Raw genomic sequence first — 27,592 nt, 5'->3', positions numbered from 1 at the left:
GATATGCAATACGTGCCTTTGAGTTTCTTATCATCAACCTAATGTTTAGTTTTGTGCGCCATGTTTCAGCGACATTTACTCCTGTACTAAAATTTCTGTGTGTTCATGTGCTGTCAGAATTACTGAAAAAAAAACATTTTACTGATCAGGAAGATTTACATGAATGCCTTCTCAAGTTGGTGTAACAACTCGGAAAGTCGGAGAAAACTTCGGTGCACGAGTTGGCGATTCGACGTCATATGATGTCAACCTGGCAGCTCCTGTGCCATAATTTCCTTCAACTTTCCGAGCTGCTCTGTTTTGAGGGGGCCTTCATGTGAATTTTCAGTCAGAATAAAGTTTCCTCTGATTATTCTGACACCATATGAACGCACAGTTAGAGTAAGAATAGTCTGCAACTCATTCTACATTCACACGCTACTCAGATGGTCCCATTTCCCGAGTTTGGAAGTTATTCCTCTGACAGAATGTGTCTAAATGTGGGAGCAACATAAATGTCAAAAAGAAGTTGTTCTGCATTTTATCGCTCAGAGCTTTTTCAATGACAGAGAAGTGCAAAGGAAACAATGCAATGACTACACAATACATGACTTTGGTAAATGTTTCTTATCATCAACCTGATGTATGATTTTGTGAGCCCTCTCTCACCATCATATGATGTCAACTCTGCAACTCGTGCATCCAAATTTTCTCAGACTTTCCGAATTGTTGCTCTCACGTTAATTTTCCAAGTAGGAAAAACATTTTTCTTCAGATAATTCGACAGGACATGAGCGGACTTGCGAGTAAATGAGTCTCAGGGACGATGACATTAAGCTTCTGTAGTGTCATTTTGCCATGTCTTACACCAACATGTGAAAATCTCTTAAGCTTCCTTCACATGCCTGATTTGAAGCATCCAACCGAAAACCCTTTGACTTCTAGACGAGGGAACCAAAGTTTGGGTTTTAGGGCTTACTGTGGTACCCATTACTGACCCATTACCCTCCACTGTTTTTAGAGGTCGTCAAATACAGATGACCTTGGAATGAGACTGAACAATAAACAGTCTTTCTCCCCTTTACTGTCTCACCTTGCTGCAGAGATAAACAGAGGTACTCTGGTACACTGTGACATCACCAACCACAGTCATCAGTGATGTCATCTCTGGTCAGAGGTGAAACAGGGCAGAGAAAACACAAACAGTGATCTTCGGTATAGTTCAATATGGCAGCCTACTTATATTTACATTCCTTTTTAAAAAAATGTTGACTGTTTTTTAATGTGTGTTTGTGATCTGGAAATGTATTTTGATGTCATTTTTTTTACAGTGAAGGTCGAGTGAGGCAGAGTCAGCGAGGGGAGGGGAGTGATGACATCAGCAAGAGGGAGGAGAGAGAGGAGAGAGAGAGGGAGAGGATGAGGAAAACAGCATCCTTCATCAGACAGAGAGGAGAGAGAGAGACGAGCGAGAGAGGAGGGACACGAGAGGAGAGAGAGAGGGAGAGAGAGAGAGAGAGAGAGAGAGAGGGAAAGAAAACGCCGGGACGGAAATAAAATAAAGAAGAAGAAGAAGAGGACTAATAGTGTTGTCTGAGAAAAGGACAGACGGAGGGACGAAAGACACAAAGACAGACAAACAGACAGTAAGAGAGAGAGAGACAGGCAGGAGGAGGCTTTAACATCTGCTATCTGGGCCTGTGTGTGTGTGTGTGTGTGTGTGTGTGTGTGTGTGTGTGTGTGTGTGTGTGTGTGTGTGTGTATGTGTGTGTGTTGGAGGGTGATCAGCTGATTGGACCACACACGTTGGAGGGTGGAGCCATGATGGGCAAGGATTACATGCTGGCCATCCTCATAGTCAACTATGATGGTGAGACACACACACACACACACACACACACACACACACACATGTCTGTGTAATCTCTCCTGTTTACGAGGACTCTTCTGCATCACTGTGTTGTTTACATGTCTGGTTTAATAAACAGCTGCAGACACAAACATGTTAAGTTGGAACAATGTGGCTGGAGCAGATTTACCTGCTGTGATCGTGATCTTCCCCACCTGTCACCTCTCACCTCTCTGGGCAGACCCCAAGCAGTGCGTGTCCAGTTGGTCATTGTTTGTATTTCTTCACATGTCTAAAAGTATACAGAATGGATTAAACAATGTGTTCACATGCTCTAATTTAAACTGATGTTAGCATGCCGGGCTAACTAGCTTATTACCTACAATGGAAACTAGAAAAGGTGCGGACAGATTCTTAGTGGTTGCCAAAGCCGCAGTCGCCTGGCAACATCATTGTTGTGTCTGGCTGGTAGGGTCGCAATGCTATGAAATGAGTCCGTATTACACAATTCCTTTTTTTTATTATTATTGAAAATTGCAGTGAACTTTAACAGGATAAAAACAGAGGGTTTTTTTGGTTGAACAAATGGTTATTATTTCCACAAAATATTATGTTGTGATAGGCATGAAAATATATTTTTTCAGACTCACTCAAAATCACTGAAACAGTTGAATTCAATACCTTAGACAACCAAATGTAGACATTATGATAATTGCCCATTTTCATAGGGTTAGGGTTAACCCTAACCCTCAGCGACATTATAGGTGACAACCCTAACCCTAAACAATCCCCGTGCAATCGGTAAGAAAACCAGAACCAGAGTTTTCCTTGGTAACAGGTCGCTAATCCTCTTTGTACAGTGTATCTAGATCTAGGTTAGGGACTTTATCATTTGAATACTACGAAGACTAAATTGCTTAGCCCACTTAGCTGGCACGAAGGCAGCTGTAGCTCAGGAGGCAGAGCGGGTTATACATTCATGGGAAGGTTGCTGGTTGATTTCCCGGATCTCCTGGTTGATACTGAACCTAAAAAATTGCTCCTAAAGAGCAGGTCGGTACCTCTGCCATCAGTATATGAATATGTGTGTGTGGGTGGTAATGGGTAAATGTGACCAGTGTTATGCAGCGCTTTGAGTGGTCAGTAGACTGGAATTCAATTTACCATCTCAAAGCCTTAAAGTGTCATAGGTGCATCAGTAAATGCTCTATCGCAGGCAACTGGACTTCAGTTTTTTGAAGACATATAAACTTTGTGTGGGTGTGCCCTTACAGAGTCGTTAAGGACATCAAGGATTAATTGTTTCACAAATCACTATGATTTACACTTACACTGTAAACTGTGTGCCGTGTGATAAGAGAATAAGTGACAGGTTAGCAATAGTAACTAAGTAGGGCGTGGCTTAGAGAATTATCAGTTCCAGTTGTCTGACCTTATGATAGGTCGCTGTATATCCTCCATCAGTCACATGACCTCACTCTGTAAAAAAAAGGTCAGACAGGACCTCACTGAGATAGAAAAATAGAGACACACACGGTCACACACTTGAACATGGCAGTGCTGTGTCATGAGGAATTCTGGGACAAATTGTGTGTGTGAGGTCATAATGACACCATACACCAATAGTGTGTCAGTGTGTTCATACACTACTCATGTTTATGGGAGGCTGGTGGAGCGTAAACAGATGGAAACTGTCCTCCCATGAATAACAGCAGAATCAGCTGCTTGTTAGAATTAGAGGGTGAAACGAGAGCAGATTTTCACCCCAGTCTCGTCACAATCTCACAAAAATACTTCTGTCACACACGATCCTGCTTCTGTGTTGTTGATATTTTGTTTAATCTTCAGGCAATGTAATGATGTTGATTTGTTTTGACATCCTTTGTTGAGAATACACGTTTTTATTCACATCTTTCGACTGATACTGTGCTAGTGTTAAAAATAGCACATGAATTGGCATTGAAAGTATGCTGAATTAGCCATTAGCTGTTCCTGTTTGCAGTCTACCCATGGATGTACAGACAACTATCACTTGATTACTTTGAAACTCATGAAAACTTAAAAACATGATGATTCTTCGGCGCGAAAGGTGGTCGAGTGGTTAAAGCCCATGCCATAAACGCAACCGACCCCGGTTTGATTGCGGCCAGAGGTCCTTTGCTGCATGTCACATCCCCCTCTCTCTCCCGTGTTTTCTCTCTGTCTACTGCTAATAAAGGTGTCTATGCCAAGAATTTTTTTTTTAAAAAAACAGGATGATTTTCAGGCAAGTTCTGCACTTGTAAGTAGTGTCTTTCTACTATAACTTCTGAGTGCAACTTCTGAGAAACTCAAAACTCGCCCAAGATCTCCATTAGTGTGATCACAAAAATAAATGATGGCAATGTGTTTTTCTGCTCACATCAGATATGTTGAACCTTTACATTTATTTTTGTTCAGTTTGGAATTTTATGTTTCACAATACTGTGCATATGCTTTGGTTATGTTTAGGCATAAAAGCTCTTGGGTAAAAGAGTAAAAAAAAAAAAAAAAGAGATTGTGTTTTTGCTTAAAATATCAGCTTTGGCCCCAACAAAAACAGTTGGACATTTTCCCAAGGTTTCCTAAAAAAAAAAATATCCAGTTGTTTCTCACTTACAAGTGTTGAAATGCAGTCTTGAACTTTGCTCACCGGCTGGTTTCTTGAATCTTACTCCGACTCTGTAGTTGGCATTGAAATGTTTGTAGTTGTACCATGTATCATCAAGCCACAGTCCATACATGTCATGTACTGGTCAGATAGCTCCAACCAACCAGCAGCCAACCGTCAAAGCAAAGGATAAAAATGAAAAGAATACCTCAGTACGACCCCTGATTGTGTTGAACTAACAGTGACCTTTAATATTTTTGGAGGGAAACATCAGGCAGAGTCACGCTCCCCCCAGTGTGTTCCATGCGACTGTGTTTTGGAAAAGTTGTACAGTAGTGAATGTAGAGAGACAAAATCATGCTCTGATACTGTTTGAACTCCACCATGAATCACACATATGACGTTTGTCAATTTAAAAGATAAGCTTTCAAGTTAAGAAAGTTGCAGTGTGTTGTAAACAAACTACATCGCCTTGCTCATTATACGCCACCAGCGGCACCATGGCAATCAGCTGGTGTAAAAAGTATTAAAAAAGCTCCACAAAGTTTAAGTTACAGGTTTTGGTCAACACAGTCCACAGAACTGCATGTGTCATGTAATCATGTCTGTCTACGTGTTCTTACTGACCAAATAAAAACTGTTTCATCATTTAAATGTCTTATAGACTTAAGAGAAAATGTCTCAATTGACTGTCTTGTTACTTTCTAACCTCTTGAACCCTTTTTCCATTTAGGTAAATGTGTGAAATCATTTGAATACCAGAACAAACTGTGCATTGGTTTTATTTTAACTGCTGACTGTACTTTATTCTGTTGTATTGACCAGCGCTCCCCTCCCCCACCCCTCTTCCGGTCATATCGTTGTCTCTTGATCAGCCGATTCAGCCTTTTGTGTCTCTGAAGCTTTATTAATTATTCAAATCTTCTTCCTTTACAGCAGCATGACCTCTGATCACTTTGTCATCCACCCTCTCTTGCACATCTTGTACCAGGTGGACGATATCAGGAACACAGACAACATGATGCAAGACTGATGTTAAAACTGTAAAGAGATTTGCTCCTTCCTCGGTACAAGGTTATACATAGATTTACCGTCTGTTTGGCTGTTTTTCAGCAACACCAATCAAATACTTCTGCTCAGTTTTGCTTTAGAGATAGTGAGGCTGGAAGCTGATATGTTCAGGTGTCTTTATGCAGCAGATGCTATCCTAACTTCGGTTTGCATTCTCCTAACTTCTTCAAAACTGAAATTTGATCACACACACGAAACAGATTGAAATTATGCATTGTGACTTACACTTCCTGAGGATATTTTTATCTCCGATGTCCACTCAGAATAAACGTCCGTAGGTCCACTTAAAGGATAACTTCGGTCGATTTCAACATGCAGCTATATTGCTCAAGCTACCCTTGACTTGCCAGTACCGAAGACACGAACATTTTTGGTCCAAGCCTTACAGGGCTCCTTGAACGGAGAGTTAGCATTGACAGCTGTATGATGAGACTTGCTAAAAAATGTTAAACAACATAAGTGTGTGTCACTGCTGCACTGTCAGATCCGTGGGTTCTGTCCTGGTCGGAGGGAGAATGAATAGAAATTTTAAGTTCCTACTTCTATGAGTTGCCGATTCTCACTGTCCACTTTATTATAGCAGTTCACTTGGAACACGCCATTTCAATCTCTTGCCACCGGCAAAATGTGAATACGCGAACTGCTCCGAAAACGAAAGTGAACATTAAAAGTTGCGATCGCAGCGGTGAGTGACCCAGCTGTCTTTGTAACGTTGGCACGGAGACAAGTCCCGGTGTACACGTGCTGACCCAAACAAAACACATGGTGAAGGAATAACCTGGGGGCCGCCTATTGAGGACCGCTGCTTTAAACCATAGAAGAAAGGATGCTTCTAAAAGTCAAGAACTTGCCTTAGAATCAGTGTGTTTTTAAGTTTTCATCTGTTTCAAAGTAATCCACTGACAGTTATCTGTACATCCATGAGCACACTGCAAACAGGAGCTGCTATTGGCGATATGACTAAATGTAAACAAACACAGGCATCAAAGAGAGTAGAGCAGGAGGATTGATTATCTGACAGTGCTGACATCTGACTTTCAGTCATATCAAAAGTCAGTGTCTGTTGTGCTAAATTTAGCTGAATGACTGATGTCTCGTTATGGTGTTTTGTTTGATCCCCTCTTGCTACTCCCGAGATAGGAAAGACAGTAACTAAGACTTACATCACATTAATAAAACCTGGTCTGTAAACATTTTTTAATCATACAGATAGATTTTCATCAACAATGGTGGTTGTTTAAAGGTGTGTTAACAAAACACCAAATTTGCACCAAACAGCCGTATTACTTTAATTTAAATCAGCCGCAAGCAAGTGTCTGTGTGTTTGAATTCAAGTCAGCTCTCACTAAGCTCAGCACTCACCAGAAACTCCATGTCTCTCTCGTCTTTCCCCCTCTCCTTGCTGTAAGGTTATGTTCATGAAGTAATGTACATTTCCCCTCCAGCTCCAGTCCGCAGTCAACAAAGTAGTGCATAAACAAACAACAACCTTTGATTGCTGCTGTAGTCAGGCTGATAAACAGGAGTGATCAGCAGCTCTGCCCAGCAATTGGCTTTAGCTGTTTTCATAGCGACCCCTAGTGGCAAAAAATGACATCTTGTACGTTTAAGTTGCAGCTGGAGTGCTAGAGGAAGTGGAAGTATCGGTTGCACTATTCGAGCTTTGAGTTGAAGAGTACGAGTCTGATGATTGTCAGATGTTGTCGGTTTAAGTGTTAGTGTTGAAAACAAATTAAATGTTTTTTTTTGTCACAGTCACACCAAAAAGTGTCACAGAGAAATTATTCTGTGCCTCTACTTGTTTTTTTTGTTTGTGTACCTCAAAACTAGGTGGTGTTTTACTGCAGCTGTTGAGCTAACCACAGACATTCTAGCCATCACGAAACAAGCTAGTGCTACTCAGTTTGAACATCTTTCTGATCTTATTTCTATTTCATTTTGAGTTTATTTGTGGCTAACGTAGCATCCCTGCTCCTCAGCTAACTAGCTAACTTTAATTCATTGAGCCCATTGCAGTTGGTCGCCTCCATACACGACAACAAACCACGTCAAAACCACTACAAACAGATGTGACTTACAGCTTAAAATATGTTAATAAATAAAAGTATATACTTGTGATTACTTCAGCTTAACTTTGATTAAGTGTTTGCTGCAAGTACGTGTGTATTTGGACTAATTTGGACACAATCTCCTCCTCTTTGGGTTATCTCCTTCTGACGGAATTCGGTAGCAGCAGAGCCCGGGCTTGTCTCCTTAGTGGATCTGATAGCACAACAACTATCCGACAATTTGGCAAAACAAAACTGGATCCAATCAAAATGTATCACTTGTTTCCTATGCTGGTGGGCAGCGTCACAGGAAAACTATGAATTGGTCAACTGTGAAAATGTCCAGGTCATAATTAGCAAACATCTATTTTTTATTTAATTGGGACATTGTTCTTCTACATTTTACCAGTCATGAACACTCTGTCCTGCAGGGGGCTCCAAAGTAATATTATCATATCATGTTTTTTTTCCATGTGTGTGCAGACAACATCTGGACAGACCAGAACCTCTTGCTGGACCCTGACCTTCCCTCCGGCTGGAGAACCATCAAAGATTCAACAGGAACCTACTACTGGCATGTTCCCACTGGCGCCACCCAGTGGCAACACCCCAGCCTCAATGGGCCGCCACAACTGCTCGACACTCAGGTTAGACCGTCTTTAAATAGCCAAGCTAACGCTGTTAGCTCCGGCTCATTTGATGTATTTTCTTCTTCTGTGGTGTTGCATTACAGCAGGAGGAGGCAGGACAGCAGAACTCCAACAGTGAGACAGATGGACCTCCTGAGGCCAGGTAACACACACACACACACACACACACACACACACACACACAGTGTCTATAATGGTCATATAAATTATGTTTTTCTTTTCAGGTCTTCGTGGCATGAAGATTATCTCACCAACCATGACCCCAACTCCAAGGTAATAATAAATATAATGATAAACCCATTTGTTCTTCACCGACAAAATATGTATAATCATGGTCCACTTACTAGATTTGTCTCGTGATTTCTTCCACATCTCATGGCTTTTACTTTAACAATACTCTGTTGTATTGTTAACTATTGTTACATTTTTAAAAAAAACATTGTGACATCCTTTGACTAATTCTGAAGAATAAACCTATTAAATGATATGCTTTCGAATGAAAAATCTGTCATCTGATATGTGATGTCTATTAAAGGTTAAACTAGATCTACCTCTGTTAGTTGTCATGTATATATATTTGTAGATTTGTGTGTAAAAGTATTAACATCGGCTATGTTCATTTATTAATATCCACTTATGCAGCTCAAATCTCCACTGAGCAGCTGCTGTTAAACTGTTCACACTCTGACACTAAACTTAATCTTCCGAGAGGAATTATGTGAAATATAAAAACTGTACAGAGAGATCACAGCCAAACAGCTGCTGATGTCACACTGGTCTCCACACGATGAAGACCATGGATGCTCATCTCAGCCATGGAAAGTTCTCCAAAGTATTTGAGCAAAATTCAAAATGGGCAGTTGAATAAACAGAAAGCATATTTACAATCTAAGTGTTTGGGTTTTAATATGAAACGAAGGCCGAGGTTAGTTCTCTCGTCTCTAGTGGTCTAATCTACTCTAATCTCTCTCTCTTCTTGTTTGTGTCTACCTCTCTCTACCACAGTTTTATGCGGCATTAATCTGATTTAATCTGTCTCTCTCTCTCTCTGCCTGTCTCTCTGCCTGTGTCCTGGTTTTCTATTTGTCACCAAACAACTCACTGACCACTTAATCCCATCATCTGTCTGTCTGTCTGTCTGTCTGTCTGTCTGTCTGTCTGTCTGTCGGTCTACCTAACTCTCTGTCGGTCTGTAATGCTGTTTCTCTCTTTCCAACTGTCTGTCTGTCAGTGTTTTGCTGTGCGGTCTCTGGGCTGGTTGGAGGTGGAGGAGGAGGACCTGTCTCCCGGTCGCAGCAGTCTTGCTGTCAGTAATGTCATCCAGCAGCTGTCTCAGTGCAACAGTCCCGAGCACAGAGAGAGGCCAGGGGCCTGGGGAGAGGTGAGACACCTACTGAGTCTGTACCTGTCTGTCTGTCTGTCCGTGATCTGAATAAATCTCAAATGAGTTAAACTGTCGAATGTTTTTAACAAAGTTTAAAACGTTCACTTCAGCCTGTTTGGACTGTCAGGAGCAGGTTTTAGTGTGTTTAGACTATCATTATAGGTTTAAACTAGTTTGGTCTATCAGAATCAGGTTAAACTGGTTTAGGTTATTACAATGTGGCTTAAGCTTTTTTAGACTATCAGGATCTGGTTTAGACAGGTTCAGATAGTCAAAATCTAGTTTAAACTGGTTTAGATTATCACAGTGTGGTTTGAACTGATTAAGAGTATTGGGGTCTGATTTTGATTGATTTAGACGATCAGGATTTGGTTTAAATTGGTTTAAACTGTCAGACTGTGATTCAGACTGGTGACAGGTTCAGGCTGTCAGAATCTGGTTTAACCTTGTTGAGACTATCAGGTTGTGGTATGAACTTCTTTAGAAAATCAGCAATGAATTTAAACTGGTTCAGATGATCAGAATCTGGTTTGAATTGCTTGACTGTCTGGATCTGGTTTAGACTCATTTGTTTGTTGTCTACTGCATTTTCTATACTAATCTGTCCATTTCACTGCCTGCATTTCTGTCTGCAGGGTCGGGAGATGATGCTGGTTCTGAAGAAAGACACCCTGACCCTGTTGGACCCTTTAGACCACACCCCTCTGCACTGTCAGCCAATCATCAACATCCGTGTCTGGGGGGTGGGCTGCAACAATGGCAGGTGAGCCAATCAAAGAGCATCTGGATAGTAGCAGGATTTATTCAAATGTCATTAATCATCAGAAAACATATTAGGACATTTATCACAACAAAATTGGTGCAGCCACTTATTCATTCATAAGAATTAAACAATACATTTACACAATTTCTGTGCAATTACAGAGGATGGACAAAACGTTTAGGAGTAGAATATGTTCTTAGATGACCCCAGCAAACACAACAATATAATTTAGAAATTCAAACTTCTCCAGACTCACGTCCAGATAAAAAACACAACGTCACATAGAATAACTTAGATTTCAAAATCATAGTATGATAGCATATGGAATTGTTGGAAAGAGGATGGGTGTTCTCTTTTTTCTCTCTTGTTGGCTATGCTAAAACTCCCCCATGCTTCCAGTCTTTGCACTAAGCTAGGCTAACCTCTAACCTTTTAGCATGTTAAACTCAACCTCACCTTTCATTTCGTCTCTCTGTCTGTTTGCACTAACACTGTCTCTCTCTTTTTCTTTAACACGCCCCCTTTTACCCCTTCACCTGGGCAGGGACAGGTAAAACTCTCTCCCTTTTACGTGTTCACATCCAGAGCCACAGACACAGTTAGACTCATCCTCACACCCTCCTTTTATATGTCAGGGTCATTTTTGTTTTACCTGCTGGTCACATGATCATTTGCCCATCAGCCAATCCACTGTGTGTGTGTCATCCTTTCAGGGATTTTGCTTTTGTGGCGGGTGATAAAGATAGCTGTGTGTTGAAGTGTCACGTGTTTCGCTGCAACGCTCCGGCCAAAACCATCGCCACGGCGCTGCATGAGATGTGCTCCAAGGTCAGTGGGTCTCCTGCTCAGTCCTCAAATACACTCACATGTTCATTTAGTGCGTTAGCATGGTAACATGAGCTAATTAGCAGTATACACCTTAGTAGTAGTAGTAGTACTCCCATAATCCCACGCTACTTCAAAATATCATACGATGACATCTTTTGTTAAATTGTTTTGATTGAGCGACCCCTTGTGGCAGAAAATATATATTCCGCTGAAAACAAAAACATTACATTTTTCCGTGTCCATAGATGATGTCGGAGAAGTCGCTGATGAGGCCATCTCGCTCTCTGACGATGGAGAGCATCTCACCTGAAGATCTGCCCAGACAAGGTGACTCACCTGCTCTCTGACATCACCTCGCTGCTCTCTGATTGGTTTCTTTGCTGATTCCGTCTCCTTTTCGTTGTGTTTCAGTCGAGTTTCTGGAGGCGGTCCGGCAGCAGGTCCAGAAGTTCCAGGTCCAGTACATCGGTAACCTACCGGTGTCCAGAGCGATGGGTAGGACAGAGTCACACGTGTTAGACCTGAACACATCAACATTCAGCACTGTGATTGGTTACCTCGCTCTGCATAAACTGAATGGTTGATTCTTTAGTTGTTCAGCTGGTTACCCTTTATTTTATGGGTCTGTAGTCTAATTTGTGAAAGTTTCCCAATAAAAACCTTCTGTAGAGAGTGATGGAACGAGTTAGTGATAAGAAGGCCCATTGATTAGTTGTTAGGCTTTAATGCATAAGTTCAAGTTAATTTGATCGTATTTTAGTCAGTATAGAGATGCAAAAGGGTTACTTGCAAAAAACATGAAATTTGACTACAGGTAAACATAAAACCATTAAAGGTTTAAAGCAGGAGGCTTTTACAAAAACCTTACATTTTCCTCATAATTAATATATTCAGCTGAAACCATCAGGGTCTGGTTAAAACTGGTTTGAAGTCTAAAACCAGATCCTGATGGTTCTCCAAACCAGTTTAAACCATTTTTAACAGTTTTAACATTAATTCTCACAGTCTCTTAACCAATTTAAACCCGGTCCTGGCAGTCCAAACCAGTTTAAGTCAAAACTCGAAATCAGTTAAAATCCTGCCTAATTCATGTTTAGACTTCGATAGTTATTGCTGATCTCAGACTAGCCCACTAGGATGTGGTTAAACAAATTTAGACCGTAAGGATATGATTTCTACTGATTTAGAGTTTTAGCTTCAACTAGCTTAGATTTTGATTTTGACATGAAATATTCTTTATTTTATCATTCTGATTAATTCAGATATTACTAAACTCTTTGTAAATTGTTATTAACTTATAGATTGTTGAAGTGCTGTAGTAAATTAACTCATGTAATGAAATGGTTGGTTGTCCTGCATTAAGTCAATCAGGAAAGAAAAGTCTTTCCTTTCAACAAACTAATACTTTAGCATGCTAACAGAAAACAAGCTAACATTATGTCAGGCACACTATAGATGTAATTAGGCTTCTTGTGGTTTGTTATTGATCAATGAGCGGTCAGTAGGCTGGAAAAAATGCTATAGAAATCCACTTACCATTAATGTCTGAGCATCGACGAAACGACTGTCTGTCTTATCCACAGCTCTCTGTAATACCACACAACAATACATTACACTTTATGTTGGGTAATGCTCCAACTATCATAATTGCTTCTATAAATACGAATGACAAAGACAGAAAAAAAATCATTTTTCCAGTCTACTGTGTTTGTGCAGGTATGGAGGTGCTGAACCGTGCGATAGAGTGCATCATGAACTCAACAGACAGAGACGAGTGGGAGCCGATCGTCGTCCACGTCACTGATAACATCCTGTCTCTGTGGAAGGGACAGGTAACATCATTCTTAATCTGTATTAAACTTTGTGAATAAAGTTAGAGGTCTTCACTCGGTTTCTTCCTTCTGATTGGATCCTGACAGGAAGGGGAGGAGCCTTTCTGGGATTGTCAGGTACGTTTCCTCACCTTCCTGGGCGTCGGACACGACAGCCACACCTTTGCTGTGATCGTGGACGGTGGCACGCAGCAATTCGAGTGTCACGTGTTCTGGTGTGAACCGGACGCAGGGAACCTGTCTGAGGCCGTCCAGGCTGCATGTATGGTGAGTGACAACACCTGAACATCATCTAGATCCTGAAGACAATTTCTGGATAAATTGATTGAGAGACCCCTAGTGGTGGAAATTGCATTCTGTGTGTTTTTTACCCATTACAAAGCTCTCCTCCATTACCCATAAAAAATCCCATTAATAATTCTATTGACATTACATTGATTACGTTGATATGAATCTCAGGTGGTTTAAAGTAGAAAATGAAGGGATTGTTGTTCTTCTGGCCCTTAGTGGTCCAAACACGGCAAGCACCTCACACCGATGAATTAACTTCCTCTGACAGTCCGTTCCTCTCCGTCAGGTCCAGTATCAGAAGTGTCTCGTGGCTCAGACTCCTCCACCGAGGTCTAAGTCATGGCGTGTTAACCCATCAAAGGTCAAACGGGCCAACTCCATGGACGGCGCCACCTTCCCTCCTCTTTCATCCCGTCACCACGGCGGCAGCAGTAGCTCCATAATGATGCCGAGGATAACCAAGGGCAATGGCAGCAGCAGCAACGTGAGGAAGGGGATGTTGGCGTTCTTCGAAACTTTCCGGAACAAACAGGCCGCAACCTCCTAATGACGGGGGCGGGACCATCAGAGACAGCAGAGACCACCGATCCTCCAGGACAAAAAAATGTTTTCACCAAGGCCGTGACGGTGTCTCCAGACCATCATGTGATCGGCTGAACTCTGCGTGCACGTGGTTCTGGTGGTCCGACCGGCTAATTCTGCCGTCTTCACATCACCAGCGACGCCTGGCCTTCTGTTTATCAGACCAGAAATATACCCGTTTGAACATATTGTCGTGATGTTCGTATCACCTGTTGCTGCGACACCATTGGTTAGCTTAGCTTTGCAATGGTGTTGCTAGCTACCTCACTGCAGGCTGAACGACATGAATGAAGAGAAGTGGCTGTGAAGGACCAGACCAGTATCAATGAACTGGACCTACAAACGAGTCGCACTAGAGCAGAGTGAAGACGCTGATCAGTCACTCGTCCTCCAACACCTCCTTAGCTACCTGTTCAGATCAACAGAGCTGTGCTCAAGACTAAAAGAGAAAACTGAATCATAAAAGACAAACTGGCTGGTGTGAGGACAATAATTAGATAATATTACTCAGGTGATTGGGTCAGAGTTAAATATTAAAAGAAGAAATAGAATATTGAAGGACAAAAATAATTTTGGGGAAATGATAAAAAGAAAAACGTCTTGACTCCTTTGAGGACATAAGAATCCACTTTAAAGGGACAGTTAACCTACAAATCAAAAATCTACATCTGTCCTCTCACCTGTAGGGATATTTATCAGTCTAGAGTGTTTTGATGTGAGTTGTTGAGCTATTGATATTGAACTAGATATCACTTAGCTTGTGGTGCCACAAAGCAGACAAACTAACAAAAAAGAATTTGAATAAATTAACAGCTATGTGTCTTTCAAGAAATCATGACCTGGTTTTTCATGATAATCCAAGACAAAACTATGTCACTCCACGTTAGTTAGTGCCAGGTCAGCACTTAAATGGCTCCATGGGCAAGTTAGCAATAATACCTAATTAGCAACATCCAGTTAGACTTCTGGAATGGAACATGTTGTCAAAGAGTCGCAGTTTGGTACCAAAGCTGCCTGGTTTGGGTTAGGAAAGTTAATTTAATTAGGAGTAAAGGAGTATGAAACTTAAAACTTAACATAACAATGGATGATTAAAACCATAAAACACCAAGGATAAATTCTAATTTGATGTTAAAAGCAGGTCTTCTAACAGGAGATACTGCACACCGATATTTAGCTAATCCATTTAAAAAACCATAACATATATTACAATTAATTCATTACTTTGTTGAGCATCCACTTGAAATCCAATTATTTTTCCAGTTAAAGAGATCTTCGAGTTGTGAAAACCTGCAAAATGTACTGAAAAGCATATGAGCGGATGGTCTAGTTCTGTTTCACTACGCAGAAGGAAGCTACTAAACTAGCCAAGTTTACCGCTCGGCTGAGGGGGACACCAGCTGAGCGGTAATGTTCCTGAGGCACCTTCATGAGCATGAGCCCCTCTCCGTCAGAAGATGACCGTTTCCTCCTGTGCAGGTTTATGGGAAAAAAGGAATCCCACGTGAAACTGCTCACAACATGATCTGTGGGCATCTAGAGTAACCCGGTCATAATTTCTGGAAAGAGATACATCACTGCTATTTTTTATTCAGACGTTTTTTTTGTTGTTGTTTTTTTGCCGCTTAGAGCACCACAAGCCGAGTGCCATCATGTTCCATTATAATTGAGAGAAGGCAGACAAAAAATGATTTTAGGGTGAACTATCCCTCTTATCAGCAAATAGCTTATAAATAATTAATCAACCTTGTGTCATTATACTTTCCCAACCCTTCACTGTCATAAAACACAAACTCAGTTGAATTTGTGTCCGATTTCTCCTTAAATTTCTCCTTACAATGACTGAAACTTAGAGATAAGATAGAGAAGAAAAGCATCTTTCCACACTGGATGTCAGTGTCAGATATGTATCCTGTATGTATTCGCTTCAAGCTTCATGTTTAGAGAAATATTACAGTGTGAGATTTTTCAAGCTGCAGTAAGAGTTTCTGTCCAGCAGAGGGGAGAGACACAAACACACAGAAGTGAGTCTGAAAAAACTGATGTAATGTTTATCAACCTACTTGTTTCTTCTACCATGTTCATGTCATGTCGGCAGGTTACCATGGTTACTGCTGTTCTCATCTCCTTAACAAGTCAAGATGGCGCCTGCCAGAGAGACAGAATCTTTAACAGTTAGCATGTTTATTCAAAGAGAACATTTCATTCACAGACGAGTGTGTGAGGGCCACTGGAAAATATATCTGAGATTTGGATTAAAACAATTTCTTTTGATAAGAATTTTATATTTGGCATTTCTAACCTTTAATAGGCAACAGAAGCAGGCAGGTAACAAGAAAGTGAGGTATGGTATGAACCACAAATAAGGTTTCCAGCTTAAATGGAATCACATTTTTTTGTTGAAATTTCACTATTGGAAAACTTGTGGATATTCTCATCTTTTTCCCCTGAAAATTATAAATAATTTCTTAAAGGAACAGTCCACTCAAAAAATGAAAATTCAGTCATTATCTACTCACCCTAGATGAAGTCAGGGGAAGTTTTGTAGTCCACAAAATGTTTCCAAAGTTTCACAGCAAAACAGTGTTGAGGCATTCTCAAAGGAATAAGTAGACGGGGATTTGTTTTAAAACAACCAAAAAAACATGAAATGGCTCCATACAGCTCATCCAGCATAATCCAAATATCCTGAAGCCGTATTGTCTTGAAAATACATAATTTATACCCTTTTTTAAAGTCAGAATCTTCACTTTTGCTGCTAAGCTTAAAGCGTTAGCTCGCACTCCATCTGAGGTTTTGACAATTTCGGCTTGGAAAGGGTGTAAATTGCATTTTTTCGAAACAATTTGGGATCTCAGGCCTCTCAGAGACTTGGATAATGTCGTATGGAGCCATTTTGCAGATCATGTAAATACACAATCATAATAATGTTATTAAGGAATAGAGATTTATTCGATTTCCTCTGCACCTTTCTACAAGCTCCGTAGATAAAAAAAAAACCACATGTCTACGTTAAAATGTCATCAATAATATAGAAATGTTTGACCAAATGATTGTTTTGTTTATGTCTGTGTAAGAATTCTAACACTTGGTTCCAGCTTTCACAAGGTTTGTCAGTCAATAGCAAAACATTGTTGGTATCACGTGGTCTTGGTAGTTTTGTGAGTTTGTGGGGAAAAAACACGTAAAAATGGTTGATTTCTACAGGAAGCACCCTGCATACTATACTCCCCTAATTTTAGCAAACTAACATCAGGAATGTTAACATTAGCTAGCTTTCGGAACATTAGCTTTTCCTAGTGTAAGAAATGTTAATGTTAGCTAGCAAGTGTTAGCAATGGTAACGTTAGCATGAGTAATGTTAGCAATGGTAACACAAAGTTCACATTTGCTTGTCAGCATTAGCAATGTTAGCGTTCGCAAGCTAGCATCAGCAACATTAGCTAGTGCAACACTAACTGCAACCACATGAGCGGGCAGATGATATGAACAAGTAAATGCGATAAAAGGGGGCGATGGAATGACCCAGTTAGTTGCTGAATATTATCAATAACTCCTTTAAGGTCTTTTTTTATATTTTGAAATAACTCTCCAGCTACTTCAGTTGTGTAGGAGAATGCTGCAACAGTGTTTTGCTGTGAGACCCCAGAAATGTTTTGTGGACTACGAAACTACAAAACTGAATTTGGATTTTTGGATGAGCTGGTCGTTTAAAAGTGGCCTGATACTGCATCATACATGAAGCAATTCAAAGTGTTCTAGATCAAAAATCATAAAATAAGAGATATGAACGCAGAGGAATACAAAAATTAGACACTGTAAAAAGATAGACAGACAAGTAAGCAGGAAAAATTTGAAGGATAAAAGCGTTCATGATCCAAGCAGCATTAAAGGAACAGTCCAACAGTATCTGACCTGCAAACAGTGAGAGCTCTTAAACGCCTCCTGAACTGGTGGGTAAACACACTGCAAAGAAATAAACATTTATTTACATTTAATTTTAATTAAAAAAGTCAACAACAGTTTGACACTTTGACTTGCATTTTGCATGTCAGGCACAAATGACAGCATGGAAGGTCATTGAAAATATCCTGGAATGATTTCTTGAGGAACTTTAAAGTTCTCATCATTGTCTGATAGCTTTATGTTATTGAATGTACAGACGGTGGAGATGTTCACAAATATATATAACTTACTATAAACATATATAATATAAACAGACAGTGACGGTCCAGCTGCCTCCTGATCGGCTGAAGCACCTGTAGATAGAAGCTTTAGTATGTTTCATGTCAGTAGGAAAAATCAGTGAGAGGTTTGAATGTGTTAATACAACAACAGAAATATATTTCAGAGTCCAAACTGTCCCAGACGTCGTAGAGAAACAGTCAGTTTGCCGCTCCGTGTGATGAAAACATGTCTGGTTATCTTCAGTAAAAACTTTGGCACAAGAGAAACCAATGATGTCATGTATAAATTAACCAAAAAATGTAATAAACAAATGAAATATTCTTGGTCTGCTGCTGGTGCAGTTTCATGTGAAGAACATAACGTCCTGATGGAATGTGTTGGGAGTTTAGTGAATGCCACATCAGCGTTGTGTCTTTTCTTATCTCTGTTAAGCTAAAGTTTCATTGACTCTGCGGTTGTCTGTAGAGGAGCTGAGGGGATTTTAACACCTCAAGAGTTTTTTTCCCTTCTGCTGCATTTTATCAGTTTAGTGTGAAGTTTGACTTAAGTGTGGTGGCTGTGGCTCAGGGGTAGAGCCAGCTTCTTGTTATCGGTAGGTCGCTCGTTCAGCTCCCCTGGTCTGCATGTCAACCCCAGACAACCCCAAACTGCTCCTGATGTTCTGGTTGGCACCTTCCATGGCAGCCACAGCCATCAGTATATTGATGAATTACTGTTAGTCGTTTTGGACAAAAGCATCTGCTAAATACAATTGTGAAAATTGACGAAGACAAAAACTAATCTGATACATGCTAACACCAACTTACAGGCCTATTTAGGAACAAATATGAAGATGGAAAGAAATTAAAGGCCCCAGCTACCTTTACTTTACAGCCCTGTTTTTTGGCCGCTGTTTGTTTATATTTAATCAAATTGTCCTTCAGAGTATGCCGAACCATCTACAGTTTCAAGTTTGCAGTCTACTCATGGATGCACAGATAACTGTCACTGGATTACTTTGACATTGAAGAAAACTTAGGAACATGAAAATTCTAAGGTAAGTTCTGAACTGTCCTTTTTCTATGATGTCTAAGTGCATTTATGGACAATTATTCTGGTTGGATATCACACATAATGATAACCTCAGGAAGTGGATGTCCTATTCTGCATTATCTTTGCCTCCCTTTAACTCTCCAGCGCCCACCTGAGGAGGCTTTAGTTAACTGCATGCTCCTGTTTACAAGGCATTTTGACAGATAAAGCAAAAGCAGGAAACTCAGGAATAAACGCTACAGTTAAGGCAAACAGACAGAAACCCAGACAAGAGAAGTTAGAGCAAGAAAGCGAAACAGAAAATGTATATTTGAATAAATACAAGTGAAATCACATAAAAGCAATACAATTAAAGAGAATAAAAAGCAGTTGCAGCTTTTACGTACAGCTTTAGTTATGTCACAAATTAAGATTTTTACACACAAAATATATGAAAAGTTTACAAATAGAATGTCTTGTCAGAAATCACTCTACCAAAGTTTATACAAGTATTGATCGAATAATACTTGATAATTTAAGCAGTCGATCGATGGACAATTTACTGGAAAATATTTTGATAAGCTTTTATTTTCATGTAAAAACATTTCATGGTTTCAGCTTCACAAATGTTTCACAAAGATTTGCTGCTTTTCTTTTAAAAATGTTAATATAATTGTATTAGCGTTGAGGTTTGGACTGTTGGTTGAAGGTGATTGTGAGCACATTGACCGTACAAATGAATCGATAAACACAAAATAATAATAAAAAAATGTATTGAGTTAATCCAAAATGAAAATAATCATTAGTTGTAACTAAATTGATATTCTTCAAATTAATCAAGTCACTGGTTACACAAAATTTTGCTTTTTGTCAACAGATGCGTTTACATTGTGTTGTTGTTGTTGTAGTTGTTGTTGTTGTTGTTGTTGTTGTCTGGTTTCAGTCTGAACTCTGGAGGCTGCTTGATTTTCTTTTTAAGTTAACAGGAAAGCACCTGCAGGGCTCAGATGGGAGGTCAGGAGCAGGGGGGGAATTCACCATGGAGGCTGGCTAGGTTATTAATAACCAAATAATTGATTATAAAAATACAATTATTAAAGTGACTAGTGTAAATACATTCTCTTCTAAATAATGCAACAACAACAGTTGATAGAAAACACGTTTCATTGTTAGACAAGTTGTCAAAAGAACCAAAAAGAAAGGGAGAGGGAGGTGAGGATGACAAAGAAAAGAAGGAAGGAGGAGGTGAAAAGGAGTGAGGAGGTTCAGCAAAAGTGTTGGGATGTGTCCCTCTGACCTCACCCTGTCCTCGTGCTGTTGACAGCTTTGTCCTCGCGCTCAATTGATGCATCAGTCAATCGGTCAACAAGTGAATTAACCAGAGAGAGAGAGGACCGAGCGGAGACGAATTTACATCGTGACAGTTTTGAATTTCGTCTTGAACTGGAAGGTAAGATAAGATTATTTCACACATTCCAGACTCCACAGAACAAAACGACATTTTACTTAGCAACCCTCTAAAAACTCCGTGATGTCGTGTCTATGCGCTGAATTCTCACGTTGATGATTTCTGGAAGAAACTTGTAAAAGTGTTCAAATCTTTGAAATTACCACGACTTGAAGCATCTGATGTTAGCCGAATTAAAGAATAGAAACTTTGGATTCGTAAAACGTCATGAATATTAATATTCCGTATGAAACTGTTTACTGGTGTGCCTGACAACATTAAACTGTACGAGTTATGAACGGAGTCTGGCGTTATGCTGGCGACGAAACACCCACTCACTGCACATTTCAGCATTGTAGAAATCAAGTTCCTTTCGTAATAACTAATAATGGTCAGCCTAACTTTAAAAAGCTGAATTTGAGCTTTAACTGGTTAAAATAAAGGCTTAAATAATGCTTCTAGTGTCACACGTTTGAATGTCTCAGTCCTAGGTGTATTTAAGTAAACTGTTCCTTTAATCATGCAGATTACGGAGAGATTTCAGCTTCAATCTGGTAATATAAATACAATGTTAAATATGAGTTTATAAATGGGTTTGTGTGTGTTTAGATGATGAGATGATTTTGAGAATATTCTATGTGTGTGTGTGTGTTCAAGAGGTCACATATACCAAACTCTAATGGAAAAACAATTTGAAGCTAGTTTATGGATATATGAGTCCATTTTTATGTTTGATTATCATTTACCTACTGAACAGTTCATCAGGAACATACAGCCTCATTTCTCGAATCCAAACTGTAGCCTAATTCTGCTGTAAGGTGCGTTGGAGCTTCAGTCCTAAAATTAACATGACTAACATTATAAAAATATAAACACTTTTTTTCTTCTTTTTTTTTTTTCGTGCTAACTTGCAGTTAACAGCTGGGAGTGCAGACAGTTAAAGCAGCATACTGGTTTAACTGGAAACATGTTGGGTTATTTGCTCAGAACAAGCCAAATGTGTGTTAAACAGAAAAAAACAGAGAGTGAGCTGTCTGTGTCTATACTGGCTGTCATGGAAACCAGTGGATTAGATTACAGTTGGTATGTTGGCAGTTTAGAGGGATCCCTGAGTGAGGATTTGTCATATGGAAACCCTCAACGTGACTTTAAATAGTCACCTGACTGGACATTTCTGTCACTTAAACAGAACTGACCCAAACATAATTTTAGTTATGATTAACCTGCAGATGGTTCTCTTTATCAGGCTAATCAATCAATCAGTCAATCAATCAATCTAGTGTTTATTTTATAAAATAGCAGAAAATGGTGACCGATTATTGACAAATTATGTTTGTTTTCTTCAAGATCTTCAGTTTACTGATGACACATACTGTAGGTGGATAGAGACACAGGGGCTTCAGTAAAGAAGCCATAGCAGTCAGTGCGGGTGCTTTCCATAACTGACTATTCATTAAATAATATAATACGATTCTAAAAACAAGTAGAAAGGAAGGGTAAGGAGACAGACGGTCGTACCACGGCTAGAAAGCAAACCACCCATGGATGGAGTGCTGGGAGTAATCTACCCGTGAAAAATATAACATGAATTAAAAACCATGAAACACCACACTGATAAAAATGTGCAGCCACAAACAATTTCACCATCAGAAGTGAGTGAAGTCTCATCACCCCGACCACATCGATGACTGGTCCAGAAACTCAAAGAGATGGACAACCAATCTTGACTAAACAAGAAAAACTAAATGATTTCTAGGACTAAAAATACCTAAAATTAGAATAACGCTAAAACAGCAGTCGTTGCTTTCCTGGAAAACAAAAAGTAATTTACAATGTTGGATTAAATCCTCTACATAATATGACAGTAATCTCTTTTCATCTCGTCTTTTCTACCTACAATAACAAACATAGCAGATCAGCTTATTAATGATGAAAATATACAACACCTCAGGGTGCTTGCACCTCTAACATACCCAACAGTTACAAAATATATTAATATAAAGCACTGTGGAAAAAAAACAGAGGTTTGGTTTACTAGAGCCAAAAGTGCAGCCTCTACACCTGCTGTCCTTCAGCCTACTTATTACTGTGTGGCTTCACCTGATTGGCTGATAGCTGCTGCACCTGAGCTACACTCAGATATGACACACACCTTACTGACTTTACCTCTACTTGTATGATTTAGACAGCTAGATATAATTTAAAAAATATTTTTCTCCTACCCTCTCTCAGATCCATCTCTCCATCCATCCAGATGAGTGACCAGCCTCCTCCATACATTCCTCACCCCCCCATTGGCCCCTCAGCTCCCGGCTTCCCTTCAGGTTTGTTCCTTCAATCGTTAGTAGTGATAAAAATTAAATAATAACATGTTTCTGTGTGAAACACGAAACTTTAGGTTCTTCACATCCTTTGGGTGGCGTATTTAGGCTGACGGACTCATCTCTTCACGACAATTCAGTTAAAAAATGTATTAATATTAGAACTTAACTCTCAAAATATTTTTATATTTCTGAGTATTTTTCTCCTCCTCACAATATTACTTTATTCTCGAAAATATATTAAGTTTACATTAAAATGCTTCAACTTACTGAAATAATGCAAATATTATGATAATACTTGCTAAATTATGACTCTCCTTCTCAATTGTAACATCTTTAGACTTTTAATGTTATGACTTTATTCTTAAAATATCCTGACTTTATTCTAATAGACTAAAATACTGAATTCTTAGAATAACTTTCCTCTCATAATTTCTCCACTTGTTCTTGAGATGTCAGACGGACCATATTCACATGATGACCATTTTCCTCAGGCATCAAGCTCAGGGTGGGACACTCAAATGTCATACTGCAAGTTGTATAAATGTAGGAATCTGACAAATTGTCATTGAACCAACTCCTGAATGATCAGCAGCTTAAAAGATAATGGATATTGACAATTCAGAGGGACATGGGGCTGTGTTTCAATGTAAAACAACATATCTGAAAACCTGTTTTAGACAACAGCAAACATTAGCATTCAACCACTTCCTAGCTAACATTAACATTTGATACACCTTACATAATACGATAGGAAAGACGTACATTAATTCTAAAATATCAACACACGTCTTGGACAGTTTTTTTTCAAACTGGAAGTCAAACTAGACTAGATGTTATAAACTGGAATGTTAGCTAGGAAGTGGTGGAATGCTAACGTTAGTTAATAGGTTATAGACCACATTGTTTTACCTTAAAAATTGCCTGATGTTGGATGTCTATATTTTCACTATCATCTTTTTAGAAGGTTTAATTTCCATCGCGATAATTAAGTAAAGCGTCTTGGCGACTTGAGTCCTTTTAATGCAGAGACTCCGCATTATCGCCGCAATGAAGGCTCACCTTTACGCAACCTTTAAATGCCCCTTGGGGACAAATAAAGTATTTTTAATTTGAATTTGTGTGAATTTGAATTTTGTTTGTTCACACTGAACCAAGCAGCGGCGGCATAAAACCATTGTGTCATATGATACAGCATGCCATCATTGCAGAACCAAAAGAGGTGTGGGGTACACATCACAAGGTTTTTTTGTAAGCTGTTTCCCGGTTTCCAACTGTTAATCTAAATATGTATCTGCTGACTGTTTGGACTGTTTGGAATTTCAAGTTCAATTTTTCGCTCTAAATGACATCATATAATAGGCATCAGTAAAAACTGTCTGGCTCTCACTCGTGCAATGCAATGTGGTTTTCTGGAGGAAAGTTCACTGAGGTCTTGGTCAGGAGGGCTGACTGTCGCGGTTACTTTTTAGATACAAGTTGCCAGAGACTACAACAATACAATAGTGGAAGGAGACAAAGCCATAGTGAGTTAAAGGTTTTTGCTCTGAATCATGACACACAGTCACCACCATTCAGCTGTGGGAGCTGCTTGGCTCTGCGGCGAGGACAGACCCTGTTTTTCAGGCAGAAATGTGACGAGGAGTTGGCAGGACAGACAGGATGACAGAGGCTTTTCCACAGATAAATGCAGTATTTTTTCCTTCATATAAGATGCTGAAGACAAGGCCCGCTATCACATTATTGTTGTCAGGACCTGTAACCTTGCGTCCTGGGTTAGACGTTTCTCTTTCATTTGATGAGTGAAGGATCCATTTAGTTGTCAGACTATGAACACCATCGGACGGACACAGTCCTGTTCCCCACTGCAGGCTGTTCCATTCACACAGCTGAATCTCGCCTCTGCCGCGGCTTTGTTTCTACCTCGGTAGCGGATCAGAGGTGGCATGAAACCGTCCCTTCATTCGGCCTCTAACTTTCACGTAGTATCAGCACATCATACCCGCCTTGAAGGGGCAGCGTGAATGGGGCTTTTATTTGCCCAAATGTTCAGAAATTAGAAGTCAGTGAAGGGCTGTTACCATGGAAACAGTCAGTTTTACTCTGTTGAACCATTGTGTTGATCTGACCACATGACCTGTTGTTCTCTCTCTCTCTGACTGCAGCCTTCAACCCTCAGCCTTCAGCCTTCCCTGTTTCGCCTTACCAGGTACCCCACATGCATTGCTACAGCCAGAGCAAACCTCCAATAAATGAATAAATAATAACCAAATAAACAGAAAGTTGGTATTGAATGTCTGCACACTATGTCACTATGACACATATGATATCTGTGTCCTCTATAGACCTTCCCTCAGACATCTGGAGGAGATCCTTCCTACTATCAGGGACCAATGGGGCAGATGGGGCCGGGGCAGATGGCGACCCCAGGGCCCTACATGGTTCAGCCAGGGTTCCAAGGGTACCAGTGCGGGCCTCCTGGGCCCTGCCACACCTGGGACACCCCCAAGGCGTATCGAGAGCCGGCAAAAAACACAAGTGGGTGAATTGTCAAGACACAACATCGATGTCTGTTTGTTTGGTATTCACTTCACACACACAGGAAGCTAGCTCAGCTGGTTGTATGGAAGTCTTAATCTCGTTGAGCAAGATGTTAGCTAGATGAGCCAGTTGAAAGCCATTTGAGCTAGCTGTAATTTAGTTGAGTCAGTTGAAAGCGATTTTAAGCTAGCCGACCTTGGTGTAAGCTAGTTGAACCAGTTGTAAGCTAGTTGAGCCATTTGTAAGCTAGTTGAGCTAGTTGTAAGCTAGTTGATCTAGTTGAAAGGTATTGTAAGGTAGTTGAAAGCTAGTTCAGATTGTTGAAAGCTTATTGTAAGCTAGTTGAGCCAGTTGTAAACTAGTTGAAAGCAAGCTGAGCTAGTTGAAAGCTAGTTTAGAGTTGTATAATAGTTGTGTTCTTCTTAAGTCTGGAAGTAACTCTGATGGATGGATATAAAGTCACATGTATATGCCTATAAATGTGGACATGTGTTCACAAGTTTAATAAAATGCACAGCAGACTGTTTTAAATCAGGGCTGAGACATTCTGCTGGTATTTGCTATTGCAGAGCAAATATGACATGGAGTAAACAGAGTTATGGTGACGTTACAAGAGGTCAATCAGACTGTAACTTTTTTGCTGATACTAGAGGCGTTTTCACACCTGCCTTGTTTAGTTCGGTTGAATCGAACCCTGGAGCGTTTACCCCCTTGGTGCACTTCGTTTGGGAAGGTGTGAACACATCAATCGCATTCAGGTGCGGACCAAAACAACCGGACCGAGACCTTGTTGAAGAGGTGGTCTCGGTCCGGTTCCAAACAAACTCTGGTACAGTTCGTTTGTGGTGAGAACATGATCCAAACTCGATCCGACCCAACTGCAGGAAGCATCAGTGCTTAACCCCGTATTTCCACTGGATACGTGTCCGCTGCGTTACGGCCCGATCAGGTGTTTTGCTCCGCCGTCCGGTAACCCCCGGTTGCGTTTTGAGTCGGACACGGTGCAGTATGGTAGGCAGCTGGCGTCGCGAGGCCAAGGAGTTCCCGCGATAATCACAAGATCACTCGCGACCGCAGTTATAGGTCTTTGTCATAAAAACAACAACACAAAGTGTTCCTGACCGAAGGATCAGAAGAAGAGCTTGTGTTTGTCTCTTTTTTGAGATTTGTGTGCTGGTGTAAACACGGAGTGTTTTATTTTGAAAAGTAACCGGATGTCAAATTGTTGTTGTTTCAGTGCTTGACTTCCTGTCTGCTCGGTGCTAAATTCAGCTGAATTACTGCCTCGTTTTCGAAATTTAGACCAATTAGAGAGCAGTTTCCTCACGCATCACACATTTTGGTCCACCTGTAAATGCTGCTGTGTGAACACAAACCAAACTCGAGGCAATATGCAACATCGTAACAAGTTGGTCCCTGATTCGGACCAGAGCAAACGAACTATAGGTGTGAAAACGCCCTTATTCATACAAGTCTGCATTTGAAAATACTAACAAATAGATGTTAATTCTGTCCAGAGTTAATAATCAAACGTTGATGTAAGATGTTGGCTCCATCTCTCTCTCTGTCAGTGTTCTTGGTCGATCAGAATCGAGGCAGCGACAGTGGTGGCGGTGGCGCTGAAAAATCGTGCCTGGCAGCGTGTTCGGCTGCTCTGTGCTGCTGCTGCCTCTGGGACCTGCTGACCCACAACTTCTGCTGACCTCTGACCTTCACCAAGACTCTCTTTGTTCCCATCATGCAATGGGGCAGTAATTATGTCACCAACCTCTGCTGGTGAAATGAATTACTGGATTTAGACAACAATAATTAATCATTAATGTTTTAAAATGCTTTATAATCCTTGTGGAGAGTCTTTAATGGCTCAGCTTTCTGGTTGGAGCATGTGCAGATGAAGTATAAACATGGAAATCTTGCCTGGTTCATATTTTTCTTATGGAAATGTGTCCTTGATTTCTTCATTGATTTGATGATGTCAATAAAATAAAATAAAAATCTTCATTTAGATGACAAAGCGTTTTTACATCTTTTTCATCATCTTTAAAATATTCATGAAAAATAGACACTCATAAATCCAATGAAAAGAGGTGTGTCTTATTCAACTAGTATAGGAAGAGCTTTCTGCAGTGAGCTTGAGAAAATGGGTCAAATGACCTGGAAGCTGTAGAATAAAAAAAA

General features: G+C 40.2%; 2 protein-coding genes across 5 annotated transcripts; both read left to right on the top strand.

Moving 5' to 3' along the window:
* The first annotated feature begins 1,437 nt into the window (after nucleotides 1-1,437).
* apbb3 (amyloid beta (A4) precursor protein-binding, family B, member 3) lies at nucleotides 1,438-18,414 on the top strand. Of its 4 annotated transcripts, none has more exons than XM_030438444.1 (13): nucleotides 1,438-1,849; nucleotides 8,060-8,223; nucleotides 8,310-8,368; nucleotides 8,451-8,499; nucleotides 9,458-9,607; nucleotides 10,246-10,373; nucleotides 10,918-10,923; nucleotides 11,087-11,201; nucleotides 11,447-11,528; nucleotides 11,613-11,696; nucleotides 12,918-13,033; nucleotides 13,121-13,300; nucleotides 13,611-18,414. In XM_030438444.1, the coding sequence occupies exons 1-13, from the start codon at nucleotides 1,801-1,803 to the stop codon at nucleotides 13,869-13,871; spliced, it is 1,443 nt and encodes a 480-aa protein (XP_030294304.1). In that variant the 5' UTR covers nucleotides 1,438-1,800; the 3' UTR covers nucleotides 13,872-18,414. The 4 variants fall into 4 exon arrangements, with proteins under 4 accessions (XP_030294304.1, XP_030294302.1, XP_030294305.1 ...); XM_030438442.1 differs by having other exon boundaries at nucleotides 12,900-13,033; XM_030438445.1 differs by lacking the exon at nucleotides 10,918-10,923.
* Nucleotides 18,415-20,409: 1,995 nt separating this feature from the next.
* Nucleotides 20,410-27,424, top strand: LOC115593717 (cysteine-rich and transmembrane domain-containing protein 1-like). Its single transcript, XM_030437315.1, has 5 exons — nucleotides 20,410-20,555; nucleotides 22,785-22,876; nucleotides 25,039-25,082; nucleotides 25,219-25,411; nucleotides 26,986-27,424. The coding sequence occupies exons 2-5, from the start codon at nucleotides 22,807-22,809 to the stop codon at nucleotides 27,114-27,116; spliced, it is 438 nt and encodes a 145-aa protein (XP_030293175.1). The 5' UTR covers nucleotides 20,410-20,555; nucleotides 22,785-22,806; the 3' UTR covers nucleotides 27,117-27,424.
* Nucleotides 27,425-27,592: the final 168 nt, after the last annotated feature.

This window comes from Sparus aurata, chromosome 13 (assembly GCF_900880675.1).
Source record: "Sparus aurata chromosome 13, fSpaAur1.1, whole genome shotgun sequence".
Lineage (NCBI taxonomy): Eukaryota > Metazoa > Chordata > Actinopteri > Spariformes > Sparidae > Sparus > Sparus aurata.
The sequence above is the reverse complement of the archived record's forward strand: the minus strand, read 5'-3'. Positions and strand labels throughout refer to the sequence as shown.

Bases quoted from the DNA above. Each gene is read 5' to 3' on its own strand.
- LOC115593717 (XM_030437315.1), top strand. From the start codon at position 22,807: ATGAGTGACCAGCCTCCTCCATACATTCCTCACCCCCCCATTGGCCCC. The intron at 22,877-25,038 runs GTTTGTTCCTTC...CTCTGACTGCAG, and splicing joins AGCTCCCGGCTTCCCTTCAG to CCTTCAACCCTCAGCCTTCA. The intron at 25,412-26,985 runs GTGGGTGAATTG...TCTCTCTGTCAG, and splicing joins AGAGCCGGCAAAAAACACAA to TGTTCTTGGTCGATCAGAAT.
- apbb3 (XM_030438442.1), top strand. From the start codon at position 1,801: ATGATGGGCAAGGATTACATGCTGGCCATCCTCATAGTCAACTATGAT. The intron at 9,608-10,245 runs GTGAGACACCTA...TTCTGTCTGCAG, and splicing joins GGCCAGGGGCCTGGGGAGAG to GGTCGGGAGATGATGCTGGT. The intron at 11,202-11,446 runs GTCAGTGGGTCT...CCGTGTCCATAG, and splicing joins TGCATGAGATGTGCTCCAAG to ATGATGTCGGAGAAGTCGCT.